Below are 20,004 nucleotides of genomic sequence, written 5' to 3'. Positions count from 1 at the left end.
TTAGCCGGTGCAGAGTTTAGTTCCGCAGCCTCATGAGCCATGTGGATCTCTCCCACTTTGCATATTGCTTCTGTTCTCTATACTGACATTTTTCCAGTAACCTGTCTGATGGTTAAAACTTGTCTGATTTGGCTTGTATTGCATCTGTTTAATCACCAGTATTTTGCATGTAACATCTCTCTATGCCTAATTCATTGTTATGGACCCACCTAGTGACGGCTTTATAGATTCTTTTCTTTATACTTAACACTTATCTCCTCATGATTTCTGATTCTTTTTTATTTGTGGTATTTGAAATGGATCACAGTACTCAAATCTGAATTCCTCTTATGAATAATATGGTTGTTAAAATTTATGTAGTTAAGCCCAGAGAACAAAATGAATCTTCAACATTACACATGAGCGAAAGGGTAAGTGTGTAGAGTACAGCCACATTGTAGGGAGATGCATCCCTTTATAAGTTATGTACAGAGAAATCTAAAGTGATGAGCAAAAAGTAACAAAAAACAAAAAGAAAACAGAATGTAATTCTCTTTGAAGATGTCCTATTTTTTATCTATATTGTGTATCTTACAGTATACATGTTCTAAACCTCCTCAAAATGATTGGCTGCATGTTAAATACAAACAAGTTATGATTAGCTGATATGATCAGTGTATTAGAGTAGTATTTGCTTCCCATTCAGACTGTGGTAATCAAGATCCTTATTTAAACTATTATTACTATTTATGGATCTTCTTCTGTATCAGGATGGACATGGTAAATACACTTGAAAGCTTTTCCTGTCTATTAAATTTCATATTTTTGGATTATACCTGAATTCTGAAGTCTAATGGTTTAGGATTACGTATGCTCATTGTAACACTGGGCCTTAGCTTATCTGCCTGAACTTTTTTGTATTACTAACTAAAATGTTCAAATCTGAATCCCTATTATTGTGCATGTTTGGTGCATTACTATACTATAGCCATTAAAAATACAGTACTCTAAGCTTTGTGATAGATGCCCTGTGTATTCGAGATAGGTGAGCTAGTTTGGATTGATAACCAGTCCAGTTTTTCACCTAAAATTCAAACTGAACCAGAAATTTTTTTAAGGCTTAAAAAAGTTTGGGTAACTTTTTAAAAAGAAAAAAGTCCTTTCATTTTTTGGGTACTACAGCATTTTCTGGTTCTGGTTTGAATTGGATGTGAAAGGGCCAGATTCCAGCAGCAAAGGTTACTTGTGTGCATTTTCCCCCCTTATAAAAATAGAGCAGCATTTTCAGTAATCACCAAAAATCTGCAGTATCGCTCGTGTTAACTGTAGTCATTTGGACCAATGAATAATATTGTTTGGTTCCTTTAACAAGTTAGCCCAACCAACGACACAGACTATCAAAACTCTTGCAAAACTGCTTAATCGCATAAGGTCTCTATCCCAAGTGCCTGATACTGACAGTTTCCTTGTGGACAGCTGGATGAAAATGGCTGCAGTGGTCAAAAAGCAAACAGAATGTTGGGATGTATAAAGAATGCGATAGAAAATAATACTGAAAATATTACACTACCATTACATAAATCAATGTAAGCCTTCCTGAAATACTGAGTTCTGTTTTGGTCATCCTATCTCAGAATATATAGCAGAAATAGAAGGGGCTTAAAGACAGGCAATGAAAATGATCAGAGGCATAGAGATACTTCCATATGAGCAGAGCGCAAACTGGCTGAGACTGTTTGTTTTTTTAGAGAGATGAAGAATAGACGATAGAGGTATACAAAATAATCAATAGTGTAGAAATGGTAAAAAGGAATCCTTGATTTACTTTTTCTCAAAGTACAAGATCAAAAGATCATTCAATGAAATTGAAAGGCAACAAATTTTAAACAGAAAAAAAGTAAATACTTTTTTATGCAACTCATAATTAACTTGTAGAACTGACTGTCACAAGATGCCATTGAAGCCCAGATCTTAGGATTCGAAAAGGGACTATGCATTTTTACAGATGAGAACAAACCATAGTTACATTAAAAGAAATATTTATATTATTAAGGAATACAAGCTGCTTTGCTTCAGAACATAAGCCAACTATTTAACTGACAAGGGTTAGGAAGACCATGGACTGTTCACTGAAAAATTTTGCATTATGGGGTTCCCTGCCCCTTTTTCTCAATCATCCACTACTGGTACTGTCAGAGACAGGGTACTGGATTAGATGAATCACTGGTCTGCCAATTCCTATATTCCTAGATCAAATAATAATGAGTACATTGATTCAAGATGCACAGTTTATCACCATCAATCATTAACCCCAAATAACCCCAGAAGATTATGCTACTCCTACGAAAAACTATGAATTTTAGAAGGGATTAAACCTATAGAAATTACTCTAAAATCCTATAGAATGTAATAGTGAATGATCTACCATATCAAGGTATTTTGAAGCATGCTGTAGTTTCTATAGCTGTGGTATAATTCTCTATTAAATTCTATTGGTTTTTTGTACGATCCAATATAATTTTTTTTCCAATTTAATTAAATTATATAAGTCTTTTTCGTATGGGCAAACACAAACCCATAGTAGTAGTAATGCTATGGTCATTTTTTTTTGCCTTGCCTAATACACCAGACCCCAAGAGACACCCCACTATTGAGGTGACACCTGTTTAACAGTTTTGAAGCCACAATGCTCTTCCTTGTAGATGCTGTGATGCTAAAGTATGTTCAACAGTCTGCGCCTGGTCAACATTGACTGGATGATGTTACCATATTGAAACTCCATCAAGAAGTGTAGGGGTGGGGGTACAAAAGGCCAGCTCAACTTTATCCCCTTTTAAGTGAATTACTGACTACCTCATAATTCATTGGATAAGTTTCTTCTGTGACATTCTTACATGTGAAATCCCTGCCTGGACTTTGAGCCACCTTATTCTCAGGAAAGGGTGGTGGCTATGTGCAAACATGTGGGAGATGGACTGGCCAAACAGGACCAGATGATCAAATGCACTTCGGGTGTGAAAGGAACAGCTTTGATATGTGCTTCCCCCTCTCCCCCAGCCCCTACATGCTCCTGTATACTGCCTGTAATGGTTAACATGCTCTTCTCTTCTTTCATCTCAAAGCATCTTTACAGACACTGGGAGCAGTGCAGCATTGCCATTCATTCATTGCCTGCCCATGGCTTGTTTGTCCATTAAGCCCAGTCTGGTCATGTCCCTAGTCCGTGGTCAGCCTCTAGATAGGATTGACCTTGGTTGTGTTTTTGTTAACCTGCATAGGATGTATGATGTTTTATGATGTTTTTGTTTATTAGAGTAATTAAAATGCTCTTAGTAGATTATGGACTGTATTTTCAGCAAATCAAAATCCTCAGGTTGCTAATGAGGATTCAGCCTGTGGCCTCATGTCACTAATTACTATAACAACACAAGGAAAACACATCAACAAAGAGAGACAAATCAAACTATTTTTTTTAAGCATCAGAAATAGAAAGTGCTGCTTCTTAAGAGGAGAAGTGGGTGACAAAGTGCTCAGTTTGCATGAAGTATGGACCTATATGACAAAAGAATAGTCCTGTAGCTTTGGCTGGGGTCCAGTCAGAGGTAAGCAATGGAGGAGGTAATTGCTCTTTGACAGGCATTCCTTAGAAATTAGGGTGTGCTTTAATCTCAATGGGCTGTGAGTAATATACTTCTCAATCCAGGCAATGATTTTTGTCAGCCAGGCTTTGATACATCCTTTTTGATTCACCTATATTTTTACTTGCTTTAATCCCACCCTTAAAGCTTTACAGTGGAACCATGATCCTTCTAAAACAGTGGTTCCCAAACTTTAACAACCTGTGAACCCCTTTCACTAAAATGTCAAGTCTTGCAAACCCCCTCCTAAAAATGAATATTTCCCAGGATTTTCTCCTTTACATGAGTATAAATTATAAAAACAGTGATCTTTTGTTTTTATGACATGCTTATTATACTTTTATTCATTATTATTTATCATTACAGTATTTTTATTACATTATGAAAACGGCAACACTCTTCCAAGATCTCACTTTCGTAGCTTGTATCACTTTGAATAAGCCTGTTGTAAGACAAGGCTCCTATGTTTCATCAATGAGTATCAGATGTGAAACAGAATGAAGGTATTTAAAAAGCCAACTCAAAGAGTTCCTCCTGCACAAGCAATCAGGTCTTGAGCAGTCCAGGCAAACAACGCATGTTACAACACAGCTTAAACTTGTTCTTCATAATAATTTTAAAAACAATACTGGCTCCGGGCTGCTGGCCCCCTGCTGCCCTGGGACCCTAGGGACAGCTTTGTCCGCCATTAGGGATTTTTTTTCCCAAGAATCCCCTGTAACATTTCGCGAACGCCGAGGGGTTCACAAACCCCCGTTTGGGAACCACTGTTCTCAAATAACAGGTGACAGGATTAAACTGTCACTGGAGGTAGCCCTGCTTCTGTATTGGCCAGAGGAGATGCTGCAGAGTAGCCCCAGGTATCCTATGTCTCCATTTCCCTGCACCTTACATATCATGGTAGCATTTTACATCCACTTTGCACAAGGTATAGTGCTAGTCCCTCAGGGGCCCTCAGCACACTACCTCAGTAATGTTCCCAACCTCTGGCTGCCCCCTGAAATGAGAGGCCAGGATCAAGAGATGAACTTGCATGGAACAAGCAATAAACACAAGCGACCAGTCCTCCATTTATTCTAGATGCTGAATTTTCTGGTTTGGGTCTATAAAAAGAATTGCTAAAGGTCCCTCTTCAAAACAAGCCTTAGATTTCTAACAAATATATCCCTTCTTCCGTCCCATATTTGGCCATGGCTGAGACCACACCGTACCAAATCTCAATCCCATCATTGCCAATGGAAGTATTGTTGTTAACTTCAGCAGAACCAGAATCTGGTCCCTAATGGCCTTCCACATTCCAGTAAAACGACTCCACCAGAGCACCATTCAAAAATTAGTTCTTTACTCAGACCATGCTTTTGTAAATGAAACATTATTTTACTTACCCACTGATTGCTGTTTCTACTGCAGCAAGGTATAAAATAGCAAACTGTGTAGTGACCCCATTTAATATGTCCTTAATTCACTTTAGAATTATTGCTTAATTGACATTTCATTCTTCCCAGTGAAATATATAACAAAATGTCTACACAATGCTTTTATGAAGAACACAAAGCAGTGGATGTAGTTTAGTGGACATTTAATTGTTTGTGGTGTGTGTGTGTGTGTGCGGGGGGGGATACATTCACTAAACAGTTTTTTCCTTTACTCACACATCTATATTACTAAGGGTACCAATAGATGAACTAGGATGCTAATCTATACAAATTACAGAAGCATAATCTTCAAAATCTTTATTTTGTTGAAACAATAATTTATTCAGTGACTGGAAATAGTGAGTTCTTATATTTATACATAGTAGATAGGATGAAAACCAGTGGATCATTTTTACAAAATATAACACACAGGAAGGATGGTCTTGCAGTGAAGTCACTGCACTTGGGAGTTCTGCTTTCAATTTCCACTGCTGCCACAGACTTTCTGTATGACCTTGGGCAAGTCACCTGATTGCTCTGTGTCTTAGTTTCCAAGTGTAAAATAGGGATAATAATACTTACTTTATTTTCCTCTGTCAGTCTTGTCCATCTAGATTATACACTCTTCTGGGCCTAAGCAATCTTTTACTACTTAAGGTGCAATACTTCATTGCCCTGAACCTTTTGTAGTTATTTACACCAGTGCAAAGTGAGAGTAAATGCTACTATTCTGATTTGGAAGTGTTTTGCATCCTCTTTTTACTGACTTTTCAGTAATGTAAATGACTATACAAGGTGCAGGGCAATAAGGTTTGTATGCTGCCTGACACAATGGGGCTCCAATTGTGGTTAGTTGCAGAGATCTCTGGCACTATTGTAATACAATAATAAATAAATAGTCACATCAGCACTTAAGTGCAATCACTACTCTGGTGGAAATTGTGCAGCTGCTAATTGCCCATCGTGGGGATTGGGAATTTTGATCAAAGACACAAGAATGAACTTCACCATTATGAATCTTCAGTAGCTGCACAAAGCAGACAGAATTTAGGTTTTATGGTCTTGTCCAAAACACACCTGCACTGTAAACAGTATGGACCTCAATCTACCTCAGAGGGTCAACAAATTGAGTTAACCCTGAAGGCTTCTTAACCTGTGGTCCTTGGGGGCTTGCTGCAGGGGTTAGTAATAAGAGAATATAGTGGAAAAGACAATCAGATTGGAAATGTAAATGCCAGAACATGGTGGGATTTACCACATGACACTGCCAAGCCCCCTGCTTAGCTAATAGCTGCAGTAGAACATAGTGAAGTTAAAAGAGAAGTGACAAGAATGTGGTGGTGAAACCTAGAAGGATTCTAATGAGAAATATTCATAAAAGGCCTGACGCAAAGCCTTTTGATGGCAGTGGAAAGACTCATGTTAATCTGGAGGGTCTTTGGATCAGGCCCTAAATCTATTTTTTACTTTTATAGATATTAAAACTTACATTGTTGGAGACTGCATGGGTTTGGTGACTGGATACAAAGCCTTCTGTCTCCTTCAATCACAAATCGAAATACAGCCCAAACCCAAGATGAATCAAAAGTCATTTTCTTCAGATGGGAGTTTGGTTGCCTATATGAAATGAGTTTAATGGCCATTGTCCAGTACATTAAGGATAGGTGCATATATCACATAACAGTGATCGGCATTGGCACTAAGTAGCATCCCTGTTGGCATTCTCATCAGAGAGGCCAAGTATTGAATGGGCATGGTGGCTAAACAACTTTGTCCCTCAAGAAGCAATCATTTCACATCAACACTGAGACTCTTTGGAACGGTTTAGGGAAGCTTGGATAAGTTTAACCTTTAGATAAAGATAAGTGTAACCCTTAAGTCTGTGGATAAGCTTAACCTTCTGTATAAGTGTATAATAACCCTTTTAGTCTTCTGCCAATATGGTACCTTTTACAAGAACAAACTTCACTCAGAAAAGAAGAAAACAAATAAACACAAAATGCTGAAATCCAACTGGTTTTCACTTCAGCTTGAAATTTAGTCAGTTTTTAAGTAGTTTCAGATACTACACGTATCCAGGAGTTCACCTGCCCATTTTTTGTTGGTTTTAGAATAACTTTCTTATTTTTTAAATGTTTTTCTCTCAAACTTTTTCTGTCTGAAAAACTAACACAGACAACCCCACTAACTGACTATATAGAGGAACCACTGAAACAGATTGTACACAGTGATCTCATTATACAAGGTAAAGAAATGAAAACATCCCCTCCCCACATTTCCATCACTTACAATATATGGGGTTACTTTTAACAGTAGTTGATTTAGAAAAACAAATGCCAGGAGAAGTGTAATTTCCAAGGTGATTAGGTCCCTGTAAGGAGCTGGTGGCTGAGGTATGTTGTATATTTTCAAATGGCTTTGGCACATTTAATTTATGCTAGTTACTTTTAAGGGGCAAATTACTCAAGCAGATGGAATTGCTGGAGAAACTCACTTGTTTGGATGAGGTCCTTGTATTTTTCTCCACCCTCTCTACCCTCTTTTTCTGTTTGATTTGCTTTCATCCCCGCTTTCTGGGGCACCACTGGGAACATTTATTCCCATGTCTGTATGTCCTCTAGAGGAGAATACCTGGATCATTCACAGCTAAGCAAAAAAGATGATGTATGAAAGTATCCCACATTATATATACAAAATGTTTCCTTGCTTGCTTTTGCAATGAGGGCAGAAAGGACAAGTGATGGACGAACCACAAAAGGATCTGAGGTTTGGTTTGGATAAGTATTGAAAAGTTTAGATTGGGCTGGAGGTTTCTTGAGAGCAGATTCTGTCATGAAAAACAAGATAAAAAACAAGGGTCATGTTATGATAGGGGTCTACTACAGACCACCTAACCAGGAAGAAGAGGTGGATAAGGCTTTTTTTTTTAAACAACTAACAAAATCATCCAAAGCACGGGACTTGGTGGCGATGGGGGACTTCAACTAACTAGACATCTGTTGGGAAAATAACACAACAGGGTGCAGATTATCCAATGAGTTCTTGGAATGTATTGGAGACAATTTTCTTTATTTCAGAAGGTGGAGACAGCTACTAGGGAAGAGGCTGTTCTAGATTTGATTTTGACAAATAGGGAAGAACTGATTGAGAATTTGGAAGTGGAAGGCAGCTTGAATTAAGGTGATCATGAAATGATAGATTCTAAGGAATCGTAGGAGAGAAAACAGCACTATAAAGATAATGGATTTCAAGAAAGCAGACTTTAGCAAACTCAAGGAGATGGTAGGTAAGATCCCCTGGGAAGCAAGTCTAAGGGGAAAAATAGTTCAAGAGTGTTGGCAGTTTTTTAAGGAAACATTATTAAGGGCACAAGAAAGATAGGACGTATGCAAGAGACCACCCTGGCTTAACCAGGAGATCTTCAATGATCTCAAACTCAAATAAAAAAAAAAAGTCCTACAAAAAGTGAAACGAGGTCAAATTGCAAAGGATGAATATAAACAAATAACACAAGCATGTAGGGATAAAATTAGAAAGGCCAAGGCACAAAATGAGATTAAACTAGCTAGAGACATAAAAGGTAACAAGAAAACATTCTACAAATATATTAGAAGGAAGAGGAAGACCAAGGTCAGGGTTGGCACATTACTCAATGAGGGGGAAAAGCAATAACAGAAAATGTGGAAATGACAGAAGTGCTAAAAAAACATTTTTGTCTCAATTTTCACCAAAAAGTTTAGTAGCGATTGGATGTCTAACATAGAGAACGCCAGTGAAAATGAGGTTGGATCTGAAGCCAAAACAGGGAAAAAACAAGTTAAAAATTATTTTGACAAGTTAAATGTCTTCAAGTTGCCAGTGCCTGATGAAATACATCCTGGGATACTCAAGAAGCTGATTGAAGACATATCTGAGCCATTAGCAATTATCTTCGAAAAGTCATGGAAAGCAAAGGAGATTCCAAAGGACTGGAAAAGGGGCAAATATAGTGCCCATCTATAAAAAGGGGAGTAAGGACAACCTGGGGAATTATAGACCAGTCAGCTAATTTTCAGTACCCGGAAAGATAACTAAGCAAATAATTAAGCAATCAATTTGCAAACACCTAGAAAATGATAAGGTGATAAGTAATGGTCAGCATGCATTTGTTAAGAACAAATCATGGCAAACCAACCTAATAGCTGTCTTTGACAGGGTAACAAATCTTGAATGTGGGGAAGTGGTAGATGTGGTATATCTTGATTTTGACAAGGCTTTTGATACTGTCTCGTATGACCTTCTCATAAATAAACTAGGGAAATACAACCTACATGGAGCTACTATAAGGTGGGCACATAACTGGTTGGAAAACCATTCACTGCTAACAACTCTCTGGAGTTCTCAGTCAAGCTAGAAGAGCATACCAAGTGGGGGAACGGTACTGGGTCGAATTCTGTTCAATATCTTCATCAATTATTTAGGTAATGGTATTGAGAGTTCACTTATACAGTCTGTCGATTATACCAAGCTGGGAGGAGTTGCAAATGCTTTGGAGGATAGGATTAAAATTCAAAATGATCTGCACAAACTGGAGAAATGGTCTGAAGTAAATAAGATAAAATTCAATAAGGACAAATGTAAAGTACTCCACTTAGTAAGGAACAATCAATTGCACACACATGCAATGGGAAATGACTGCCTAGGAAGGAGTACTGCAAAAAGGGATCTGGGATTCATAGTGGATCACAAGCTAAATATGAGTCAACAGTGTAATATTGTTACAAAAAGAGCAAACATCATTCTGGGATATATTAGTGGGAGTGTTGTAAGCAAGACACGAGAAGTAATTCTTCCGCTCTACTCTGCGTTGATTAGGCCTCAGCTGGAGTATTGTGTTCAGTTCTGGGCACCACATTTCAGGAAAAAATGTGAACAAATTGGAGAAAGTCCAAAGAAGAGCAACAAAAATAATTACAGGTCTAGAAAACATGACCTATGAGGGAAGACTGAAAAAATTGGGTTTGTTTAGTCTGGAGAAGAAAAGATGGAGGGGGGACATGATAACAGTTTACAAGTACATAAACTGTTGTTGTTACAGGGAGGAGGGAGAAAAATTGTTCTCATTAACCTCTAAGGATAAGACAAGAAGCAATCGGCTTAAATTGCAGCAGGGTCGGTTTAGGTTGGATATTAGGAAAAACTTCCTGTCAGGGTAGTTAAGCACTGGAATAAATTGCTTAGGGAGGCTGTGGAATCTCCGCCATGGGAGGTTTTTAAGAACAGGTTAGACAAACACCTCTCAGAGATGGTATAGATAATACTTAGTCCTGCTTTGTGCAGGGGACTGGACTAGATGACCTCTTGAGGTCCCTTCCAGTCCTATGATTCTATGAAATTTCCATTATTTCTTGATTCCAGTTGGGCTAGGCAGCCTTTCTAATTGATGTTTTCCCTCTGGGCTTGGACAGAAACTGGGTGTACAGAACTGGGCTAAAATGAAAAATAATGACTAGAAAGTTCAAAAAAATGTTTTGAGACCCTCAGTGAAATTTACATTTCAGTTTTGGATGAAGATTCAGATTTAGTGAAAACTCACTGGTTTGTTCTTTCTCCATAAGTGTGGTGCCCCTTCTTTCTTGTACAGTTTTTCACGGGCGATAGATGACCCTGCTGAAATGCTGGGTAAATGGCTCACAAATGATGGCTTCATTTGTTACCAGTTGCAACTGAGATGGTTTTCTTTTTCTTAAAGAAATTACATTAAATTTGAAAAACTGTAAAAATGAAAATAATTTCAATACTCCTCCCACCCATTCACATGTTTTGCTGTATTCCATTCAGCACGTGGTTTCTCAAACACTACACAGACCTGATTCAGCATTTATGTATTTTCAAACAGCATAAATCCATTATATTAGTAAGAGTTAACTTCCACCCTTACATAGGTACTTAATTCCCATTCATGGAAATGGCAGTTAGGCAGGCACTTTGGAGGGAAAAACCTAAGTATAGGATCCAAACTATATTGTAGCTAAATATTTCCATCCTCCAAATTAAGTATTCACTGTTTGCAAAATATTCCCAGTAGAAAAATATGTCAACTTCACCCCATTCTCATACCGCCCTCCCCCTGCAAAAAAAATCTGGATAGAAATGTGAAAGGTCCAGATTTAAAACTATAGCTCTGTAGGGTTTAAGCCTGGCAAAGAAAACTTGTTTATAATCTATAGGGTTTCTTACAGATAAAAAGAAACCCTATAGATTATATGCTTTGCTTTGAGAATTTTCCAGTAGATCATTCTATGGAACATCTTACATTTCCTTGGACTTTGTAGATTTCTACTACAACTTTCAGTTGAAAAAAAACTAAAACTGAAAAGCTCACTTTTTTCCAGCACTTTGCTTCACTTACTATATTATAGTAAAGTGAAAAGACACAGATCTGAAGTGTTCTCATTTGACAATTTTAGGAACATTTTTGTTAAATTCAAGGATTTTCTTTTCTTCAGAATGCTTGTATACAAATATATGGAGCACACATAGCTCACATTCCCCAAGTTTACAAGTGTTGTGGTATTTGTAACCTGTATAATACATGATTTTCTTATATGGATGTTTACATTTTATATATCTTCCTTTTTTCCTCAGTCATTTATCCATATTATCTCCTATTACTCTCCAATTTTCCGTATGTGTTTGTGTGTGGGGGATAGTGAATGAGGCAACAGCCACTGGAAGAGGAAGGATAACTTTGTGGTTAAGGCACTGGTTTGGGTCTTGGGTGATCTCTTGTGTGATTTTTTTGAAAAGTCACTTAGGGTCAGATTCTCAGTTTGTGTAAACTGGTGAAGCTCTCTTGACAATAGCTATGCCAGTTTACAGCAGCTGAGGATCTGACCCTTAATCACCCTGTGCTATAATTCCCCATCTGTAAGATGGTTATAAATAACATTTTTCTGCCTCTCAGGGATGTGTTGAGTATAAATTCATTAGTTTATAAGGTGACCATGTCCTGTGGTGATGTGGGCCATATAATTACCTAAGGGTTTCAAATGTGGTTGACTTAACTCCCATTGATATCAACAGGAACATTGCAATTGACTTTAATGAAAGCAGAGTTAGGCCACTGTTGCCTGTTTTTGAAAATCCTGCTCTTGTTGCAGTTCTACTTGTGAGTTACTTCCTAATGAACACCGCATTATTTTTCAGTTCTATGTCATCATTTTATATATTTTGTCCTTGAAATCTTCCATATTTTAGTCTGTCTGTCTAAATCTGTGTTGTCCATCCATCCTTCCAATATGTTTGGTGATAGCCTAGTGATAAATTTCAGAACCATACAAATTTAAATGTATCATTCACCTTTGACTGCCTCTGTTATACTCTGCCTGTAGATCCATTTTTGCTGAGACTACTTGTTACGTTTCAAACCTCTGGGTACCTTCCAATAGCCACCCAGTTTAAAAACAAAATGAAGAAACAAACAAAGCAGTTGGCCTACAAATGTTTGTTTCTTTCCTCCATAAATATGCTGGTCTGAGGTATTAGATGGGTAACATTCAGGTCTACACCAGTGACAGATGTAAGGTCCAATATCATGTGAAACAGCATAGCTGGGAATGAGAATGTTCTATTGTTGGAGACGAGGAGGAAATTCCCCAGCTCTTCTGGTTTCCAATGGGATGTACAACATTTGTTATGGGTTGTGGCAGCTACTGAGATATGCGATCTTAAAACTGTGACAGTATGATTTGTGGAAAAGATTATTCAGTTAATTTTTCAGAGGTTTCTTAAATTAATTATTTAGAATTTTTTCTTTCCTTCTTGTGATTGCAGTTGGGCACATTATTAAGACAAACCTCGCTTGACAGGTGGAGGGACATAAAGATAGAAATGGTAACATTTCTGATCCTTTCCAGACCCTGCTTCTCTTCCTCTGGGTGAGCCAGGAGAGGGAGCTCGGTGGATCTGGAGAAACTGAGGAGGAAGGAATCAGGATCTGAATGAGGCTAGGAAGAGAGACTGCACTTATCAGGGAAACTTAATTGGGAATAAAATGGAGCTAGGCAATAGGGAGTGAGGACCTGGTAAGGCAGAGGCATTCAAGTAAATGGTCTCCAGTTCTACGTTCTCCCTACTTCCCAGTCTCTGCCCTGGTCAGTTGTCTCTCAGGCTTCCCCACGGAGTAGAGGCTGCCGACCTCTTCTTCTGGCTCTTGCACTTTTCCTGGTCTATCCAAGGTCCTGCTCCATGCTCAGTGAGAAGGAAGGAGCAGAGCAGCACTAAGAAATGGGAGAGCAGAGCTCGGGAAGCAGCAAAGTGGGGTCAAGGAGCATGAAAAGGACCAATTTCAAAGGAGCCACCCAAATTTGACAAGTACCTGTCGGGGCTGTCAAGCTGTCTAGAGTGGCTCACGACCATGAGTGTCAGCCTCAGGACAGACTGTTAAGAAGCGGGGTACACACTGGTTGTGTGTTTATATACTGTACCTAGATTTCACCAACTCAATATCAAGTGTAAACTCCTCAAGCACTACAACAGCCTTAACATGGAGTCACAGACAGTCCCCTGGGGTATTCTGGTCTATCTTGCCACCTAGACAAGCTTGCCTTTGTGATAGATGGTCCCTTACACCAAAAATTACAGCAATATTCATGTTTTCCCAGTCCCCAAGGGCCAGTCGCTTACCCCAGGTCAATTTTACCATAAATCTCTCACCAAAGACAATGCTTGTAGCCAAACCTATAATAAACTAACTAAAGATTTTCTAACTAAGAAAAAGAAATGAGCGGTATCTACAAGATTAAAGCAGGTAAACATACAGACACAAATGAGTTAGCCTTAGGTTCAAAAGGCAATAAAAGCTGCTGTGATATGCAAGCTTTCTGTGTCCTTTAGGGCTAACCTAAGCTAAGCAGCTTAGGGATCCCTTGCTTATGCTTAGAAATATTGCTCTCTCCAAATTCCAAGCTGCACAGTGATACAGTTCCTTCTGGTCAGACATTTTTATTCCCTTCTGCTAGAGTTCAAATTGATGGAACAAGTGTTGGTACCTGTCTTCTCTTCATGGATGTGTGTGGAAGGGGGCAATCAACAAAGTCTTTATCCTTTGATGGCTTGTTTTGTTTCAGTGGGCCTTCTTGTGTGCAGGACTAGCACTTTATGCTAATTAATGTTTCTTTCCTGTTTGGTGAGTTATACAATTACAGAGGTTTACAGTGCAAACACTCAGTATGACTTCATACCTTGGACAACAGATGTTATGTGTGAGATCAATACATGCAGCCTCCGAGGATTATTTCATCAAGTCTAAACACTAAACACATTCTTGTCAATTTAACATCTATTTTAACAATGCTAACACACAGGTGAGCCAGACTGGTTTCCAGCTATGCATTTGTCAGTGTTCAGTGAGGTCTAGGGGCCTTGGCATGAACTGGCACCTTCTCTGCCAGCATCGCAGGGGGTAAACTATCTTCTAATCATTTTAACAAAGCAGTTGACTTTAGTGCCAGTGTAGGTGAAACACTATTGAAATTTGCAGATGTGCAAGATGGGAAACATGAATTTCTAAAACAAAACAGTTGGTATGAAGCTGTTTCCCATCAGCTGAGGCACTATTATTGCTTGATTAAAGCAGGGGACAAGGAGTCAGGATCCTGAGATCTCATCCTAATGCAGCCACTGACTAGTTGTGTGAGCTTGGCCTAGTTACTTAACCTCTCTGTACTTCTGTTTCCTCTTTTAAAGCCAAATTCTGATCCCTATATTCATACTGAGTAGCACCTTACTCCACACAGAGCCCTGCTGATTTTGGTGGGTCTCCCTGTGGAGTATGGTACTGTTTAACACAACTAAGAGTATCAGAATGAGGCATAATTATATTTATTTACTACAAAGGAGTAATGTGAGACTTAATTAAAATGGCTTGAGATCCTCAGGTGAAATGCAGAGTGTGGGGGGTTATTTTTTCCCATCTGCTGCTGCCCCTCTATTAAAGTCTGTTTCATAGTTATCCTAGAAGGGTTAGCTACTAAAAAAACAAACAAAAAATCTTGTACATATTAACTAGATTTGTCAGTTTGTTGTGAATGAACCTCTGTGGAAAATATTATCTGCCAGGGGCTACTCAAGGAAACCAGTTTACCCTGCCCCATAGTGAGGAGCCATTAGATCTACCTCATGCCAGGAGTTGACAAATTCTATGTGACTGCTCTGAATGCTGCAGTATGTATGACGCAGATTTGAGACAGTCTTGGTTGAAACTCTTTTCTGTACTACACTGAAGGTGCCTTTGCAAATTTAGCACCAGTGTTTTGCTCCCACAAGTGGCATGCTCATTTGGGAAGATGTGAGTAACTCACAAGTGTTTGTTACACTACTTGTGACTAAAGCTGCATTCCAGACTCATGCTGATAAAGCCTTGATACTACACCATAGTATATACCCTCTGTGTGTGTGTGTGTGTGTGTGTGTGTGCGTGCGCGCGTGTGCATGTGTGTACAGTTTTACAGTATACACAGAAAGTTTAAAAGACTGCATTATTTTAAAGGGACATATTGCTGGATTTTAATTGATATGTTTTTTGTTTTTTTTTACTTTTTTAAAACCAATCAACATGAAAAGGTTGAACATCTCTTGTGAGTGTGTGTTTCTACACTTGTGTATGTCTACAAAAGTAAACTTACTGTCTGCCTATCGCTGGGGATGGTGGGAGGTGAGGGAGGGAATGGACCTAATCAAACTGCTGTGGGGTTAAAACCTTGTGGTTTTTAAAGGCCCTTAATGTTGTCCAGCTGCAAAATTAAAAACAAAACAAAACAAAACAAAACAAAACAAAAAAACCAACCAACCCTAACTGGGAAGGGAGGCTGGAAGGAAAGGAATAGAGGTTTGAGTGTGACCATGCTGTGTGTGTAAAAGAACAGAGACTCTGGCTTTTTTTTATTTATTTATTTTTAAAGTGAGTTCAGTGCCAGCCTGGACATTGGCCGTGCAGACTATTGAGCCATTGTCTGCTCCATTTCCAGAATAGCCCCCAGTTAATCACTTCGGCTTTGAAGGGAATTTCCTCGTGGAATTCTCCACAGAAAATCTAATCAACTGACCTGCCCTCTCGACAATAGAAGGCTTCCCCCCTCCCCCCCCTCCTTCCTTATTGGGGCGGGCTCTGTAATGTAGCCTTTTGTGCAGAATGAACCCTCCCAGTAGGAGTGGATTGCTGGTCTCTCTCTTTCTCTCCCTCTCTCTGTCTCTGTGTGTGTATGATGTGGAGCATTCACACTGTCTTATATGTGTGTGAATGTGTGCGTGTGCATTACTATTTGACCAGATGCTGCAGTGCACTGGCCAGTCACTGTCTCTGCATGTGTGTATGTGTAAGTGTGTGTGCGCGCGCGCCTCTGTCATTTCATGTCAAAGGTCCATTACCTGATTACCTTTCTCGTCTGCCAGATTTTTATCTAGATAATTGGAACTGCTATGAAGGCTGTGGTCTGCCAGGCAGCTTAGATTCTCTAAAACCATAGTTTGTCCACCTTGTTATCTGTGGCTGTCTGGGCAGAGGAAATTAAAGAGATCCACAGCTAAGGGATTCCTTTGACTTGCTCAGAGAGAAGGGTTTAAAAAAAAAAAAATCCAGAGGACAGACTGAAAGTTTATTGTTGTTTTTGTGCCTTGTGTGTGCGTGTTGTTTTGGCATGTGGATACCTTTCCCCCTTCACACACCAGGGCTGTTTGATGGAGTTTGGAGCTGAGGAAACTTTGGTTTTGTTGCCAGGACCGTTCGCAGCACTTTGTGGCAAGCAAGAGCTAACAGTGAGACCGACAGAGTGAGTGACAAGTTGTTTACAGGTTTCCTTGAAGGGGCCTCTGCTATATTTCAATCTGTCAAAGTTGCTTTTCTTCCCTCAGAACAATGCCTGATTGTTTTGTTGTTGTTTTTTTTCCCCCAAAGAGGGAGAGGGAGAGACTTAAGAAAAGGGGGGGGAGGGGGGAGGAATGGAAATTCTTTGAGTACAAATGCCTTTGGTTACATTTTTATGTGTCTAATCTTTTCTTCCCTATTTCAACTCCGAGGGAGTTGATAACAGCTTCAGCTTAATCAGGCTGCTCATGTTTTATCTTCTTTCTCCACTGATCTGCCTCAGTACAGGCAGCTTTACAGGTTTTGGGTTTTCTTCTTTTCTTTTTATGGACGTTAGATGAGTTGACTTTTCCCATTTTGTGGTGACTGGAGGATAGAATTAAAAGGAAAGGACAGGCACCCTGAGGTTGTCTAGTGCCTTGCAGCCGCAGCATGCTGCTCCGCTGTGGGGGGAGTTTTATAAACAGTGTCTACTGCTAAGTGTGCTACCCCTTTAAGAGACTGGTCAAGGAGTCCTAGCTCAGAGAGGGGGGTGGGAGAGAGAGAGAGAGAGAGAGAGAGAGAGAGCTAGACAGAGAAAAAGAGAAAATCAATCGGTTTAGAAGGTTTGGACTCACTTGACAGGTTCAGTTGGAGGCGATCATAGGTGACTGCTGTGACAAAGGGAAATTGTGCTTTTCCAGCATGCTAACTGACCCTGATTTACCTCAGGAGTTTGAAAGGTGAGTTTTGTGTGTGTGTGTGTGTGTGTGTGTGTGTGTGTGTGTGTGTGTGTGTGTGTGTGTGTGTGTGTGTGTGTGAAAAAAGTATAACTCTCCCTTTTAGCAGCAGTCTCTGTGTCAGTGTGAGATGCTCCCCAAAAGAATGCTTGGTGGAGAAGCTTTACCTTTGCAATTCAGTTTACATGTCAGTTTGCTGATCATTTGGTGGTTGTTGTTGCCGCCGTTGTTGCCTGAACCAGATTGAGGGGATCTGCAAAGTCCTTTACAACTGCTTCACCAGTGATGCTTTTCTGGTGGTGTTTAGATCCGTAATGGGGATCTTAATGAACGTTATCATGATCTCTCTCTCTCTCTCTCGTTCTCTCCCACACTCCTTCTCTGAGCCACTCTACTGAAATATGGGAGGTAATATTTGGCGCAGAATGCCCTCATTTTTAGCATCTCTCTCTCTTCAAGGAGTGATTTCTGGGGTGATAGAGAAGGTGTCCGGTTATGGGTGAAGCCATGGATTTAACTTTCAATCTGATCATTCCCTAAAACTTTGGAAGGTGCTCTGTAAAGCACATGACCTTTTGTTGATCTAACAGAAGTTATTATTTTAATCAAGTTAACATCACAACATTCTGTCAATAGATCAGCTTTTAAGTATCCAAAACAAAAATAGGAAACTTGAATCTAAGTTTTAGCCAGCACCTCTTTCACTGAGTGTCAAAAGCAGAATTTTGATTTATGACTTATTTATTTCCCTCCGCCCTCTTACTAAAGTAGGAGCCTCGTACATTTGGAATTAAGTTTTTTCTTTCACTGGCAGTGGCTTGTAAACTCCCGAGCTTAATACTTATTTCACTTAAATCTGCCTTTTCTAAACTGTGTTTTGAAGCTTCCTCTCATACATTTGTACACACTTCTATTGAAGATCTAATATCCTTCCCCTCCAGCTTAATTTTTAAATATTATAAATAGGCCCTTGTTTTGCTTTAACAAAGAATTCAAACTTTTCATTTAGTAAACAAAAGAATGCCAGGATGCATGTTACTTAGGCTTTTTTTTTTTCTTTCATTTTCATGAAAGCTACCTTCTGTATAAACATTTGGTTGTATCTGACTATGCAATGCAGGCTAGGTGCTAGACCAGCTGGTTAAAAATATGCTAAGTCAAGCTGTTCATCGCTCAAACTACTGAATATGATAGTAAAAGGCACAGAAAAGAAAGGAAGGTGGAAACATTTTAAGTAGGCAGAAAAACATGCATGCAGTGAAAGGACAGGAAAGAATGCTGGGATTAAAATGAAGAAGAAAAATAAAAATAGAAGAATATGGAATTAAGTAGGAAATTCAAAAAAGCAAGAACTATTTTAACACTTTCTGTCTCTTTTTGTAACTAAAACACTTCCTTACCATAAAACGGCACTAGAATTGTTGAACTGCTTAAAAAGATTTTCTTGAAAAAAAAAAACTTAAAAAAAAAAAAGCTTAAAAAAAAACTGCTTAAAAGATTTTCTTGAATACAATTCATTTGTCAGCTCTATTTAAAATACATTTTTCTTTAGTTTCTTCTTATTGTGATAGAAGAGTAAAGATTGCTTTTGCTCATATGTACTATATTAAGTTAGCTAGAGTACCTGGGAAACTATTACTGTTTATAGTGATGAACCCTGAGCTAATATAACAATAAACAGATTTCTCTTGTACATGCAGTCAGTGGTTAAAAGTATTCCATTTACTTCACCAAGATAGAAATTTGTAAGGAGGCTATTTGAACTTTGTGATGAATAGAATACGTGTAAGTCTATTAAACAGATACAGTCTTTTCATTTTTTTTATTGATGGACTTTTTTTTTCCCTCTGACCTCTCATTAAATGAGTCTTTTTTTCTTCATTTTGAACCTAACTTTTTCAATAGTAGTAAAACTAATTTCTCCCTAATCTTTCTCAAGGCATACATTTCATTTTTAGAGCTCAGAGATTTGCTCTTTTAAAAATTCTAGTTAAATAATCAATAAACTGCTATTCTTTTGGCTTTGCAGATGATTTCAAGGAATAAAGATAAGAAGCAATATAAAAGAAACCTCGCAACATATGATTTTTTTTTTTTACCATTTTCCCTCTGTAGTTAGAATTAGTAATACAAACCAATATCTCTGTTAATCATTACCATTTGTTTACATTGTATATGTGTGTTTGGCTATAGTTACACACACACACACATACACACACACACACACGAGCAGATACTGTCCATGTAGTATATTTATATTTACCAAAAGACAGACATAAGAACATACACATACGTGCGCGCGCGCGCACGCACACACACACACACAGAGTTCACATGCATATCCAAGTTACACATGTACCATATATAGGAGGCTGCTTCTTGAGCTGTTATATTCTCAACGAGTACAA

General features: G+C 38.7%; 1 protein-coding gene across 11 annotated transcripts in view; it reads left to right on the top strand.

The window, feature by feature from the left end:
• Positions 1 to 20,004, top strand: part of SOX5 (SRY-box transcription factor 5) — a 606,300-nt gene that overhangs the window by 226,905 nt on the left and 359,391 nt on the right. For 2 of the 11 annotated variants that reach the window (XM_074937773.1, XM_074937727.1), the window contains exon 1: positions 16,260 to 16,842. The exons of 2 other annotated variants lie outside the window; for them this stretch is intronic. In XM_074937773.1, coding sequence (XP_074793874.1) covers positions 16,751 to 16,842 — 92 coding nt within the window. In that variant the 5' untranslated portion in view covers positions 16,260 to 16,750. Of the gene's footprint in view, positions 1 to 16,258; positions 16,843 to 17,446; positions 17,600 to 20,004 lie in introns of those variants that run through there. 7 more of the 11 variants (XM_074937790.1, XM_074937735.1, XM_074937745.1 and 4 more) reach the window with 6 other exon arrangements.

Source organism: Natator depressus, chromosome 1 (assembly GCF_965152275.1).
Source record: "Natator depressus isolate rNatDep1 chromosome 1, rNatDep2.hap1, whole genome shotgun sequence".
NCBI classification, from domain to species: Eukaryota; Metazoa; Chordata; order Testudines; family Cheloniidae; genus Natator; species Natator depressus.
This window is presented reverse-complemented; position numbering and strand designations above follow the sequence as displayed.